The sequence below is a fragment of the Carassius auratus genome, chromosome 26, assembly GCF_003368295.1.
Source record: "Carassius auratus strain Wakin chromosome 26, ASM336829v1, whole genome shotgun sequence".
Taxonomy (NCBI): Eukaryota; Metazoa; Chordata; class Actinopteri; order Cypriniformes; family Cyprinidae; genus Carassius; species Carassius auratus.
In genome coordinates, this window is record NC_039268.1 from 3,501,156 (window position 1) to 3,517,023 (window position 15,868).

General features: G+C 35.8%; 1 protein-coding gene across 2 annotated transcripts; it reads left to right on the top strand.

Moving 5' to 3' along the window:
- The first annotated feature begins 417 nt into the window (after positions 1–417).
- On the top strand, positions 418–15,615 carry LOC113044114 (spastin-like). 2 transcript variants are annotated; one of them, XM_026203744.1, is made up of 17 exons: positions 418–852; positions 4,903–4,986; positions 5,165–5,248; positions 6,063–6,143; positions 6,244–6,374; positions 6,472–6,593; positions 9,735–9,828; positions 10,034–10,108; positions 10,187–10,258; positions 12,653–12,728; positions 12,812–12,903; positions 12,987–13,066; positions 13,144–13,186; positions 13,930–14,009; positions 14,095–14,165; positions 14,271–14,311; positions 14,887–15,615. In XM_026203744.1, the coding sequence occupies exons 1-17, from the start codon at positions 525–527 to the stop codon at positions 15,010–15,012; spliced, it is 1,680 nt and encodes a 559-aa protein (XP_026059529.1). In that variant the 5' UTR covers positions 418–524; the 3' UTR covers positions 15,013–15,615. The 2 variants fall into 2 exon arrangements, with proteins under 2 accessions (XP_026059529.1, XP_026059530.1); XM_026203745.1 differs by lacking the exon at positions 6,063–6,143 and having other exon boundaries at positions 427–852.
- The last annotated feature ends 253 nt before the right edge of the window (positions 15,616–15,868 follow it).

The window sequence follows — 15,868 nt, forward strand, 5'->3', positions numbered from 1 at the left end:
ACATTAAAAAGAAAACTTTTTTTCCGCGTAATGCTGTAGTTAGAAGTTGTTTGATGTTTTTATCAGCTAAAGAATACTGCAAAGATGAAGTCATTCTTAACATTAAGAGACATGGAGTCTGTAATACATGCTTTTATCTCATCTTACTTCTGTATTTTTGTTATATGCTTAAATTATATTCAGCACTTTGGCCAACAGCTGTTGTTTTTAAATGTGTTCTATAAATAAATAATATATAAATAATAAATATAAAATATATATGTAATATAATAAATATAAAATAAATAAAAAAATATATAAATAATACATATAAAATATAAAATAAACAATCAATATAAATGTGATCTATAAATAAATATGACTGACTGACGTCATTGTTGTGAGACCATTTTCACCAAACACAGCAGTGACTTCCGCGATCGATGCTGGCAAAAACAAACCGGAGAACCGACGTAGTCGAGAAATATAACTCTTCCTCGTCAAACCCGCGGCTAGTAATGGTATGGAGCGTCCGACTAGGGTGAATGAATTCTGGGGACAGCCCGAGACAGATAGGATCAGCGCGCGGAGGAGGACGCACCTGCGGACAGGTGTCTGACGGAATCGGCCAAAGTCCGCTACACCGGCTGCGCTCGTTCATCCGAACCCTCCGAAGGCTCCCGGTGTCGCTGCTAAGAGCTCTCCTCCTGCTCCTTCTGGGTCTGACCCGTCCGATCCGCCGAGCCATGGCGGCCAGGGCCAAAGACCGCGGCTCCGAGGACTGCGAGGAAACCGGAGAGCGGATACGAAACCACCACAAACAAGCCTTCGAGTTCATCTCTGTGGCTCTGCAGATCGATGAGGATCAGAAGGGTATCTGACTGTAACGTTACTGCTGTTATGTGTCTGAAATATATTTAAAAATATCTGAGAGAGAGAGAGAGAGAGAGAGAGAGAAAACTTTTTATATAATACCTATTTTGGTGTGTGTGTGTGTATGCGTGTGTGTGTGTGTGTGTGTGTGTGTGTGTGTGTATATATATATATATATATATATACACACACACACACACACACCAAATTAGTTGTTTTATAAATGTATTCTGTACATATATTGGATTATGAATTCTTCACAATTAGGTTACTGTTAATATAATATGTATTAATTGTTGATTATGATTATATATATTGATTATTATTAATATTATTATTATAACATGCAGGGTTTATCTGTAGACCAAGTATTATAAAACTGAATAATATTCAGTAAATGTGAATACCATAGTTAGTATATGAATAATGTAATCATTAGGTGTCATATTGCTACTGCCTCACTTTTTACAAGGTTCTTTTTCTACTTTTTGCAAAGCTCTGTTGTGTTTTATTGTTTATGTAAACAGGAAATATTTCTCTGCACCATTCCAGAAATGCAAATCGTCTTACACCTACACATGCTAGATTTTGTGTTTGGTTTTGCTTTCACTTCATCTGCCCCAGTTGTTGGCGTTTCACTAGTCGTATGTGAACTAGTGCTCAGAAGATATGAATATCCAGTGCAGATGTCAATAACTAGAAATAATTTGTAATGTAATTATACACTCAGTTGAAATGTTGCTTTCTGAAAGATATTCATTATTTTATTCAGCAAGGATGCATTAAACGTGCACTATGGAATTTTTGGCCACCAGGGGTCTCTCAATCAAAATAATAACATAAGACGTACTTTGATGACGTTGGGAAAGAGCGTAAGGCTCATGGGAGTTGTTGTTCATTGGAACACGCGCTCTGTCGCTCCCTATCATTCCTCACTCATTCTTATTTAGTATTTTGACAATCACATCTTTTCGAACGGAGAGATATAGACGGTTTCAACGGCAACAACATAAACAAACGTTTCTGCGCATGAGCGCTCTTGTGGACCTAATTTAACTTCCAGTAGACTTCCAAATAGAATCAATAACAACAGCCAAGTCCCTCTAGAGTAGATATTTTTTGATAACAAACAAAATGTTTGCTGCGTGGATCAGGCGGACTCAATGAAAATGCAAATTCATTATTTGCCAACAGGAGATGTTTTAAAGCATAGACATAAAGTGCGAGAAATAGAGGTTTCCCCAGTAACAGCTGTAAACGAAGCAGAGCTGGTACGCTCATACGCTGCTATCAGGCATATAACATGCAAGTCTTCCTTCAGAAATACAGCGATATAAAAACACCTGTGCCTCGCTTTGATATTTAAACATATAAATGTAAGGAATTATTATTAGTAAACGTGCAGTACCGTGAAACCGTCTATATGAATTATGAGACCCCTATCAAATCAATATTCCATCTAGCTAGTAGTAATATATGTTAAAAAACACGGTAGCCTTTCGTTAATAATTATAATTACGTTATACTATGATATCGAACAAGTTAGAGAGCTGCATTTGAAGCTACTTTATTCAGCTAGATATAGAACAAATGTAGATTTACATGAGAGCTAGTCCGTCTGCGTTTTACACAAGACATCATATCGTTTCACAAAATATACGGATAGATAAAGTTAGCTGAATGGATGCATACCTGTTTATCAGAATGCAAGCGAGTTCGGCATCTCTCTGCAGTTTCAGCTTGTCACGAAGCTCTCTCTATCTTGGAAATGCAACCCGTACGTTTGCGCTTCACAGAACGTGCAGGCAAAGCATAATCATGATCCATAACTAAGTTATTGATTGAGGTTTAAATACGAATATAAACAATATAAATATCAAATATAATAGTCTCGATAAATGCTACTACTTTTTCTTCTTCGTCTCGTCTTTGTTTCTGTTCACCTTTGTATTTGGCGGTTCCGCAGGAAGTTAGATAAACTAGAGGGGTCAAAGTTTATATGACGCCATAGACGGGCGACAAAACGGAAATAAAGAAACGTGCCGTGTCTTCTAATTAAACTATAATTTTCTCCGGATTTGAAAGTTCGTGGAAACTGTCGGGATGATGTAAGTACACAACTAAAAAAAATATATAACATAGATATAGTGATTTCTGCTATTTTTAAAGCACAAAAATTACATATTGCACCTTTAAAACTTATCAAAAGTCTTTGTAACTCTTGTATTGCTTCAAAAAATAAATAATGTTTTGAACTTTCTATTAAGATAATCTTAAAAAAGTAAAATGTTTCCACAAAAATGTGAAGTGGAGCTGTTTTCAACAGTGATGATTATAAGAAATGTAAGAAATGAGAAGTAAATCAGCATATGATAATGATTTCTGAAGAATCATGTGACACTGAAGACTGGAGTAATGATGCTGGAAATTCAGCTTTGCATCACAGGAATAAATTACATTTTAGAATATTTTCAAATAGAAAAGAGTTATTGTAAATTCTATTAATGTTTCAAAATAAAAAAAAATGTGTATATAAAAATGTGTATAACTTTTTACATTAAGCAAATTCTAAATTTTAGTTTATTCAGTTCATTTTATTATTTTATGTATGTATAACAGATATTATTATTTTATTTTTAAATGTGATTTAAAAAAAAGATTGTGACCTAGATTTGTTCCACTCGTCATGTGGTCATGTTGTTTGTCTCTCTGTAGTCTCACGGAGAGATGCTGGCAACATCAGTCAAAACAAAGAACAAACACTGTTCAATAGGTTCATTGGCTGGTTTTCAATCCCATCATGCCCAGGGCCATATGGTTGAACCTGCATCACATTTATCACATACTGATTTATTTCCAATTTAACCCCTTAAGTGTCACCCCCCCTTTTTGGGGGTAGAGCTGAAAAGGGCATGTCCAGATTCAAATTAATGTAATTCTGGAACGGTTTGGAATATGAACCTAATTTTGGGCTCGTTTTTAAAAACACACTTGGAAGTTTCTTGTACATGTGAAAGAAGTTGAATAAAATGTAAAATAAAAAAGTTATAGGTGTTTAAGTTTGTTGTAATAAAAAATAATAATTTAATATTTATTTATATTTTATATAAAAAAAAAAAAAAGTATGTGTTGAATTTAATTTCATGTCAAATGAAAAGCCTAAAATCTAAAGAAGTTGTGTTCCAAATTTGACATTGATATCACAAAAAATGAGGTTTCTGTGTTATTTTTAGTTGCTATACCAACAATGTCCACTAGGTACTAGTCATAATCCTTGTATGAATTGTAATGGACGACTGATTTGATTTTTTTTATTCAAACAGCAATAAAACTTTCTAGATAGGTTGTAAATGATTTTTTAATCAAACATAGCTACTAGAGTGTTGTTACAGAAACTTCATACATGATCATGATCATATTATCACATCATATTATGATCATACATGAAATTGACATTCATTAAATTTTTTACTGAATACTTGCAACATCAATCATAGATATACAAATATACATATTCAATTTATTCTCAAATTTTTTTATAAAAACTAGAAAAGATGTTTTGTCTGAATTATTGGCAGCCAAAAAAATATAAGAAATATATACTTTCGTGATTGTATATGTATGTATCAGCTTTTTGTAACAAAAGGCAACTACTTTTTTTATTTTGCTAAATTTTCTTGTCACAAATTTATGAATTACTGTCACTACATAATTTTAAATATAAAACAGTGGTCAAATATAAAAAATACAACCTCTAAGGTCTCCAATGATATATAGTTTGTCAAGATTAGTTTAGGTTTAGTATAGAATATTACGGTTTTAAATATGCAATGGCTTTGGGCCCACCGGTGGGCCAGTGACACTTAAGGAGTTAAATCTCATTTTGCACTCATAACATAATTCTGACCATAAAATGTTGTGATCGTTTTACTTTGGAACCCAGGTGTTTTGGTTTAGGCTTGCAGTATTATTATTTTGCGTGTATTTTCTGTATAGAGAACAGAAAACAGTCAGTAAAGTGTCTAATGTATTCTGCGTGTGATGTTGTAGGTGATAAGAAGCAGGCGGTGCAGTGGTACAGGAAAGGCATCGCTGAGCTGGAGAGAGGCATCCGTATCCAGGTCACTGGAGCTGGTGAGATGATCGAGTCCTATTGATTTCTGCTAGTGTGTAAACAAACTATGTGAGGTGTTTTAATTAAACTAGATTTTATTTTTAATTTCAAGACAGAACGCAATCTGTATTATGCTTCAAATACATTTAAGAAAATGTCATGGTTTAAACTATTTGAACGGTGATCTGGCTCTTTTAGGGGAGAAGGCAGACAGGGCCAGAAAGCTTCAGGACAAAATGACCAGCAACCTGCAAATGGCCAAAGAGCGGCTGGAGCTTCTGGGTAAGCGGATGCAGTGAGGGCACGAGGATGTGCTGCTGATTCATGAGCTCTTCTGAGAGACGAGGTCATCTGATGTGTTTGCACGCTCTCCTGAGAGGGACGTTCGCCGCACTCTTCTGTGAAAGCCTGCCTGTGCTTCTGTGTGATTGTTAAAGGATGCACGTCAGTTGTATGCTTGATCATATAAAGGTGAAGTGTGGTTTCATGCTGGAGACAAATGGGTTGAAATTAGGGCTCACTTATAGTTGTCTCTACACATTGAAAGAGAAGATTATTAAGCATTTTAAAAAGACACTTCACTTTTATTGACTCAACCATTGTAACACACACACTTTTCTTATTTCTCTTTTTAACAAAAATAACTTTCTGTGTTTTTCTGCTTTGGTTCTTGCATGAATCTGTCAAGAAAGCGATCAAGAACATGTCCAGGTCACCACAAAATCAAAAGAAAAATATTTAAAGTTAATTCAAAGAATATTGCAACATATTTTTTTTATTTTATTTAGTTTTATTTTATTTTTTGTGAACTTTGTGACATATTTATGAAATTTTCCCTGTCATTAACTTTAATTTTTTTTGCAGTAATGAAAGTAAAATGTGTGTAATTGTCCCAATAACAATAAATACAAATGATAACAATTTAAAAAATGCAATTATAGACTTATTTTCTTTTTTGTATGTTGAGGTGAAATGTAACGTGGACGTGTTTTGCAGCCTCTTACAGCTTCTGTTCTGCTTTGTGTTTTTTCTGGAGTTTTTAGTTTCCCCTTAAATGTCTCTCTTTCCTCTGTCTTTTTCCTCTGCAATCACAAAGACAAACTCCTTCCAAAGTCCCCATCAGAGGACTGCTCTGGTCACACAGGCCTGTCTTTCTCCAATGGGAGCCTGTGTCCAGGTGGGCGTTTGCTTTGGATTCTGGGAGATCTGAGTGTCCCATTCTGATCAGAGAGACTCTACAGTGATGTTTCTGTGTATGAACGAGCATATGTTTGCAGTTGCAGGCAGTGGAGCAGTTTCCAAAAAAAAGGACACCCCTGTGCGACCCAAAAACCCACCTAAATCTGCCCTGCGCCCCACACCTTCAACGGGTCACAGCGGCAGGACCGGCCCTCAGAGCAACCTGAAGGTTCGTCAGACATCAGACCATTTAGCTACGTGCCACCTTTAAATGCTGTCTCGCTAGGTTTTGTGGCTTAACTTTGTGGTCGTGTTTTGTTTTGTAGGGGCCCCCGGCAAGAGCCGGCAACATTGCCACTGCATCATCTCAGAGGAAAAGAGACATGAAGAACTTTAAAAATGTGGACAGCCAACTGGCCAACCTCATCCTCAATGAGATCATAGACAGGTAACATTAGTGCTGTTAAAAATAAACACATCAGATATAAATATTTGAATGCATCAGGTCATCTTTTGTATGTTAACTGTTCAGAAAAAGATTGCATGGAAAAATTAATATGCATGTTTTTTTTTTTTAAATAATGCATATATATACATACATACACACACACACACACACACACATACATACATACTGTACATACATACTGTACATACATACATACTGTACATACATACATATAAATATATATATGAGATATTTTATACACACTATTTGTACAGAACATATCAAAAGTTTGGAATTGTTATGAATTTTAATGTTCTTTAAAGGGGGGTGAAATGCTATTTCATGCATACTGAGTTTTTTATACTGTTAAAGAGTTGGATTCCCATGCTAAACATGGACAAAGTATCAAAAATTAAGTTGTACGTTTGAAGGAGTATTTTTGTTCCTCTTCCGTTTTGTCACAAGTTTCTGAAAGTTTTTTTAGAGTATGGCTCTTTGTGACGTTAGATGGAGCGGAATTTCCTTATATGGGTCCTAAGGGCACTTCTGCCCGAAGAGCGTGCGCTCCCGTATAGCAGAGCACTGAGAGCACAACAGACTTCACTGATCAGAGCGAGAGCGTCGCGAAATGTCACAAAAGAAGTGTGTTTTTGGTTGCGAGGGCAAGACTATATATATATATATATATATATATATATATATATATATATATATATATATATATATATATAAAAAGATTGATTTAATGACATCACCTGCTTCATTAAAATTTTTAAAATGTTATATAAAATGTAATGTTGTAAGCTGTCAAAGAAAAACAATCTGAAATTAACATTACATTTTAGTCTCCATAATCATCAAGATTTTTATCATTTGATATACCACATTTTAATTTACTGACATTTTGTAATGTATTCTGTATCTTTGTGATTTTTATGGACTTAATTTTCCTCTGTCCCCATTTCAGGTGTTCACCCTTATTAATTGTTTCCACCTGTGTCTTGTTAGTCTAATGCTGCGTTCACGCCATGTTGTAATTCTGAGATGAGAACACGAGACATTCTACTCTGAATTATGTGTTTCTATGGCAAATCTATCAATGGCAAAGCCCTCACATGCTTCTGAACTTATAATTACAACTTGTAAACTCAGAATGGTCTGAGAGTTATGACTTGGACCAGTGGCAGCTGTACCATGTATCCGTCAGGTTCATTTTGGCGCTACTTAGGCACAACCTCTGTCAGAGAACATGGAAAGCTATGAGTAAAATGTCACGTGATGTCATCTCTGAATTATGGTAATTATGACATGGTGTGAACGCAGCATAATGTGTATTTAAGCCTTTATGTTTTCTGTGTTCATATTCTGGTGTTTTCCATTGATGAAAGTACTGTTGGTGTTCTCAGTTCTGCCCAAGCTTCTCCCATGTCATCTTGTTTTTCTTCTTCATTTTTTGTTAATATTACATTTTTGTGAATTAAAAAAGTACAAAGATACAGAAAACATAACCTTCAGGGTATCTTCTAATCATATATTTTTTATTTAATATTGTAATATGAAAAATGAAAAAAAAAAGGCACATTTGTTCAAACAATTTAAAAATCAAGAATTTTTCATTTTTCATTTTAAAGGGGGGGTGAAATGCTATTTCATGCAAACTGAGTTTTTTACACTGTTAAAGAGTTGGATTCCCATGCTAAGCATGGACAAAGTTTCAAAAATTAAGTTGTACATTTGAAGGAGTATTTTTGTTCCCAAAATGCTCCTTCCGGTTTGTCACAAGTTTCGGAAAGTTTTTTTTAGAGTATGGCTCTGTGTGACGTTAGATGGAGCGGAATTTCCTTATATGGGTCCTAAGGGCACTTCTGCCGGAAGAGCGCGCGCTCCCGTATAGCAGAGCACTGAGAGGCTGAGCACAGACAATCACTGATCAGAGCGAGAGCGTCACAAAAGAAGTGTGTTTTGGTTGCCAGGGCAAGACAACCCTGCACAGATTACCAAAAAAAAAAACAGCATTAAGGGACCAGTGGATGGAGTTTATTTTTACAGAGCATCAACGGAGTTGTGCAAGTGTTTTTGTTTGTTCCCTGCATTTCGAAGATGCTTGTTTTACAAACAAGGCCCAGTTTGACGACGGATTTGCGTATCGTTTATTTCTTAAGGATGATGCAATCCCAACGAAAAAGGGTCACGATCGTGTATTGGAACCGCAGGCGGTGAGTAAAACTGCTTCAAATATCTCTGCCTCCTTGTTAGTGCGTCCCCTCCCATGCCGGAGACCCGGGTTCGAGCCCCGCTCGGAGCGAGTCGTTGTTGCTGCTGCTCTCGTTCAGTTTCAGCCTCTGGATCTGATTCTGGATCATAAATAAATGGCTGAATCTGACTGTTAGCCATGGTTTGTTTTGGATGATGGTTTTTTTTTCCTCACGGTAATGTCACAACTTCCAAACGCTCTCAACGCAAAAGCCTACTCGCGCTCGTGATTCTTTAGCCCCGCCCACACGTCACGCCTCCAGCGGCTCGTGTTTTTCCGAAAAAAAATCGGCACAGACTATCTTTCTCTTATAAATATAATAAAACTAAAGACTTTTTGGAGTTATGAAGGATGCAGTACTACTCTATAGGTACTCAAGATTAACAGGATATTGAGTGAAAACGAGCATTTCACCCCCTTTAAAAGACTCTTCTGCTCACCAAGACTGCATTTATTTGAAAATACAGTAAAATCAGTAATATTGTGCATTTATTACAAATTGAAATAACTGTTTTTTATTTCAAAATATTATAAAATGTTATTTATTCCTGCGATGCAAAGCTGTATTTTCAGCATCATTACTCCAGTCTTCAGTGTCACATGATCCTTCAGAAAAGTTAATTCTGTTTTTATTTACTGTCCAAGAAACATTTATTATTATCGTGAATGTTAAAAACGGTTTGATGAAGGTTATTTGATGAACAGAATATTAAAAAATAACAGAATTTACTCTATACATCCCCACTAGTATTCGGCAGATTGGTGTATCACGGTTTCCACTTAAATATTAAGCAGAAAAAAAAAACGAAAAAAAAAATATATATCTATATAATATAAGGGAATTTTTCCATTGAGGCTGATGATTTCTGTGGTTGTGTTTGTTTCAGCGGTGCTGTGGTGCAGTTCGATGACATAGCAGGGCAGGAATTGGCAAAACAGGCACTGCAGGAAATCGTTATCCTGCCTGCTCTACGTCCAGAGGTTTGTCTCCACGTCTGTAAACATCTGTATCATCTCAGGATGTACTGCCTAAGAATCTTAGGCCACTAGTCTCAGGGTAGTGAAATCATCCCTAGACATGATCTATTTACATTCTACAATATTGCTAATATTATAGAACAGATTGTATTTTTACATTCACAGTTTACTTCTGTGTTTATAATGATATTTCTGTTGGTCTCCTCAGCTGTTTACTGGTCTCAGGGCTCCTGCTAGAGGGCTTCTGCTCTTTGGCCCACCTGGAAATGGGAAGACTATGCTGGTAAAACACAAAAAATGCTCTTTTTTTTTTTTACACCATAAGAGCAGAACTGTATTTGATCTTTCCATCTCCTCACAGGCTAAAGCGGTGGCAAAGGAATCTAATGCTACGTTTTTCAACATCAGTGCTGCCACTCTCACCTCCAAATATGTGAGTATTCTGACAGTATGAACATTTTTGACACATTTGGTAGCGATCAGTACAAAGCCAGCACCACATTGTGCTCACGTACGCTGTCTGGGAAGTTTGAAGACTTAGAAGGTTTTGTAATAAAATGCTAATAAGCTTTGAAAATATATAAAAAAAATGTTTGTCATCACATTCAGATAATTTGGCATTTTTTTTTTACTTTTCTTTTGAAGGAAGCATATGAAAAACACTCTTTTCGCTAATTGATCTTGATTAAGACTGATCTTTAAACTGAGCTGCATAGAAATGACCAAACACATTTTTGATATTCATTACCGTTAGAAACACATTTCCAAAATCGACTAGATCTGTGTTCACTTTTCCTGTTGGAATGCTATAAACTCTTTCACATATTGCCACAAAAACTTAGAAAAGATTCTTGTCTTTAGATTCTTTAGTTTAAGTGGATTCTAAAAAATAAATAAGTGCAATTTTGTACAAATTTGGCTCAGCTGATCATTTAATCCAAGCTGTGCAGAAATGACCAGAACAATTGTGATATTCACTTAACTGAGACACGTTTTTGTACCATCTTATATTAGCATGCTTATCTTAAACAATTTTTTTCAAAAATGGCTTGTGATCATCAGGCATACTTCGGTTCCATTAAGGACTAAGTTAGTTTAGCGTGCTAACTAATGCTTTTGTGTGTTTGTTCTCACACTGAAAGCTCTCCTGGACATCAGGGCTATTGTGTGATCAGCGAGCAGCCGCTCCAAATGGGAGGTTGTGTGTAAACACAATGTCATTCACACATCAGCATTTCATTTTTAGCATGCAAAATCTCTGCCCTGCATCAGAAAGAGCATGTGGCTTCTACGTGACGCTCCGTGTTACACAGCAGGGTTCCCAACCTGATGGTTGTGTGTTCGAATCCTGAGTGCTGCGGCTTGTACTGTATTTTTTCAATCATGCTAAATGTGCTGTATTATTTTTTTGTGCTGTTCCCTGAGTTTCAGTGTTTGCTGAATATTATTTTTAATAATAAATACAACTGTTCACTGTTGTCTAAATATATTTTCCTGATCATATTACAGTTGATGGCATTTATAAAGGCAATAAGCTACTCATAACCTGTGCATTACATTCGCTTTTATTCTGTCTTAAAGGGGTCATCGGATGCTCCATGCACTTCTACAAGTTGTTTGAACTGAAATATGTGTTGGCAGTGTGTGTGATGATAAAAATCTACCCAATCTCGTTAAATGATTTCCCCTTTCTCAAATCGAGCTGATCTTAAATGCCTGTCTGTGTGACGTCATAGACAAAGGCTGTGTTCCAGTTATGGCTGTCAATTAGTTTTCCCCCAAATTTCAAATATTTGTCAAATTGAACATAAAAATCCACATTCCAATTTAAGGTGTGCGTTAAGGAGGCAGCCTTATCAGTGGCACACTTGATGCGATGACGATGTGTCATTGCATTTTAATGTTTTTGTTATCCTATCTAGTTGAAGGCACTAGGTGCTGAATTATTTTTTCAGCCATTTTGACAGCCCTAGTTCCAGTACACTTTTTTTAGGCCCTTAACTAGCTAACTTTCCTCCATCTCGTTTACTGAGATGTACGTCATTGATTATGTTGCATGAGTGCTCACTTCTGGCTGAACCCTTGCAATGGGCTGAACTGAAACATCCTAAAGCCCTTGATCACCGCTAGGGTTTATTGTTTATATTTTTCCCGTCACAAATTTGTTTGCTGCAGCATTCTATTTGTATATAGGTATGCCTGGGCTGTTATTAATGTAAAAAAAAAAAAAATTATATATTATAGAGTTGTTTGGGGTTGGGATAAATTAAACGCGATCTGCAATGACGTCACAATCGTGTTGCATTGTGTTCTATGGAGTGGCCTGAAGTGAGCATATGAAGCAGACTCTCTCCCTCAGTCAAAATTGTCCATATAAACTTCCCTCGTCCACCTGACGAAGTGGAACGCACTTAAAAATGGCAGCAGGGATTTCCCAAATGGGAAGTGCTTAGGAAAGAAGCAAGTATAAGGTTTTTTTAATAAATCATTGCAAATCGCCTTTCCTAATAATGTGCTAATTAGCAAGTTTCACGATGAATGTGGCTGAAGCAAACAGTCCCTCAGAGAATGGCTGGGAAGAAAGGGGCGGGGTCAGCAGAGCTCATTAACATTTAAAGGAAGATGCTACAAAACGGCTTGCTCTGAAAAGAGCTGTTTTTAACAGGGTTAGAAAAAAGGGGTGTTGTTTTACACTACCATTGAGAAATGTTAACCAATGTTACAGACTTTTCATTAAGACCCTAAAGGATCATATCAACTTGTGGAAAATGGGCAGCCGATGACCCCATTAAGAAACACTCATTAATGTTGTGGTGTGTGTGTTAAGGTGGGAGAGGGCGAGAAACTGGTTCGGGCTTTGTTTGCGGTTGCTAGAGAACTGCAGCCATCAATCATCTTCATCGGTGAGAACTGTCACTCAGACTCATTCATGTTTCAGACGTGGTGTGTTTCTGTAAATGCATCATTAATGGTGAATTTAATGCAGATGAGATCGACAGTCTGCTGTGTGAGAGGAGAGAGGGCGAGCATGACGCCAGCAGAAGACTCAAAACAGAGTTCCTCATCGAGTTTGATGGAGTAAGTGTGTGAACTCTATCTGAAAATGCATCATTCCTGATCACAGGTGACTGACGCTCATGGTGTGTGTGTGTGTGTTGTAGGTGCAGTCAGGAGGAGATGAGCGAGTGTTAGTGATGGGAGCCACTAACAGGCCTCAGGAGCTTGATGAGGCAGTTCTTAGGTACCGTTGACCTGCAGTCGCACACTTACTTTCAAACACTTCATAGTTACATGCTCAATATGTTTTTTTCCTCACAGGCGGTTCGCTAAACGCATTTATGTGGCTTTACCTACAGAGGAGGTACTGTGTTCAATTCAAGGATCGGCAGAAGTTATCGGTTCTCTTTTAAATCCTGACTGTGACTGTGAATTTGAATTCAGACAAGAAATATTTGTCATGATGGGCATCATATTTTGCCATGGTTCATATTATGAGTGGTACTTGATTAAAATATGTACACACATGCACTTCCATTCAAAAGTTTAGTATCGGTATGTTTTCTTTATTTTTTTTTAAACATCTTAAACTAATTTGTTGCTAAAAAATATTGTAAAATATGAGTACAATTTAAAATGACAATGCAAATTATTCCTGTGATGGAAAAAAGGGCTGAATTTTCAGTATTTTCTTGAATAGTAAGTTCAAGAGAACAGCATATATGTGAAATGGAAATCTTTGGTAACATTATAAATGTCTTTAAATATCAATTTATTGCATGTTTGGTAAAAAAAAAAAAAAAAAAAGTATTAATTTATCCAAAAAAAATTTTGAAATTTGAAAGGTAGTTGTAATAATTCTATTTTAGTTATTTTACTCATTGATTATTAGTATTATATATTAATATTGGTATTAATAATTAATACATTGGTGTTTTTCTGTAAATGTATGAGTAATTGACCAAAAGATTAAATGTTTTATGACACAGTCATTTGAATTTCATTTTATCCCTACCTCCTTAAATTCAGCTGTATCTTATTCATTACTCATATTGGTTTTCCAATTAATTAGCACTGTGTGTGTGTGTGTGTGTGTGTGTGTTTCAGACTCGTCTGAAGCTGCTCAAGAACCTCCTCAGCAAACACAGAACCACTTTATCTCAGAAAGAGCTGAGTCAGTTAGCCAGGTCAAACACAGCTCCATATTTCTGAAGAATATGAGACTAATGACTATCAGTGCTGGGTAAATTAATTTGTCCGGTGTGTTTTCAGGAGGACGGAGGGTTATTCTGGCAGTGATCTGACCTCACTGGCTAAAGACGCTGCTCTTGGTCCTATACGAGGTACAATCATACTTCATGCAGATATTTTATTAAAGTATACCCAGACATTTGGTTTAGAGGTGGACTTTATGCTGGATCATTGCGTCCTGTTCTTTCTCCACACAGAGCTGAGGCCTGAACAAGTGAGGAACATGCCAGCCGATAAGGTAGAGAATATTAGGCAGTGTTATTTTAACATCATTTAGTTACCTGTTTTATAAGCTTTTTTATTTTATTTGATTTTTTTATAATAAATCAGTTGCTTTTTTGTCATGTTTTTTGTTGTTTTCATTATTTTAGTACAAGTTAAACTAAATGAAAATGAGAAGATATGAGATTATATGGGGTTTATATATATATTATTTTATTGTATTTCACCTTTTCACTTAACATTTTATAGTGCGTTTATTTTTTTGTTAACTAAAACACTGATATTAAATCTGTTCTTAAAGGGAAAGTTAACCAAAAACAACAACAACAAAAAAAAAATAACTTGAACTGCATTTGATGTTTGTTTGTTTTTTACCCAGAAACATAAATAAGAGCAAGCTCATAATTCATATTCATTCCTATTTTTCCATATTACAGCAAATGGTTTTTATACAAAAATTGGATTAGAAATGTGAAGAAACTTCCAAGATGTAACTGATTTACACCGTGTTCTATTTCAAATACTATTTTAAATTCAAACACAGTTTTTAAACACCACATGTGACCTTGTTCTTGTCTTTCTTCTGTTCAGATGAGGGACATCCGTTTCTCTGATTTTGAAGATTCGCTCAAGAGGATAAAGCGGAGCGTCAGTCCTCAAACGCTGGATCAGTACGTCCGCTGGAACAGCCAGTACGGAGACACAACAGCCATATGACACCAACATGCAAGAAGGGTTTTTTTTACTGCGCTTTTGCCTCTGATCTGGAGACGGAGTTGTTTGGAGCTCAGGCTGAGATTTGCTCAAGACCATGTTGATTTCTACGAAACCAAGGAACATTTTCCTCTGATTCTTCCTCTCGTTTGGTGTGTGAATGATAAAGCACTTGGCGTCTGTGGTGTTCTAGATGCATTTGTTCCTCTCTTATTTTGTTTTAGATTCATGTATCCAGATAAATCGAATCCTCAGTGGTGGTATGATGTGCTCAATCAAATAGCACGTAGGGATGCTGTTGATAAATGAACGATTTATGATAGAAACAGTTCAGACTGCATGTGTATTTGGATTGACCAGCACTCCTTATGTGTTTTTCATTTGCAGGCACTAGGGGGCATCAGTTGAGACTGAATGTGAATGTCTTCCTAAATGTGTTCTGCTGGAACTAAAGTCATGATATTGCTCGATGTTTAAATGTCTGCTGTGTCTTTAATAATGTTGAATTTTAAAAAGTTTGCAATGAGTTTTTGGGAAACGGTTTGATTTGTGTACATGTACTAACAGTGTTTCAAATTGAGAAAAAAAGTAAAAAAATATCTGAAATTATTTTTGAAGTGAGTTACGGTGCTGAAATTTGATTAATTTGCAAAGTGCACATTAAAAAAAATTCACATTTTAAATGATCATTTATAATAAAAACTAAATATTATATATTATAATATGATTTAAGAATGTCAAACTTGCAATGAGCCACTGTGCAAGAATTTATTTTATGAGTAAAGTGCATGTTTAAAAAATGAAAACTAAAATTCTAATTTAAATAAAATATATATATATATATTATTTGGTTACACTT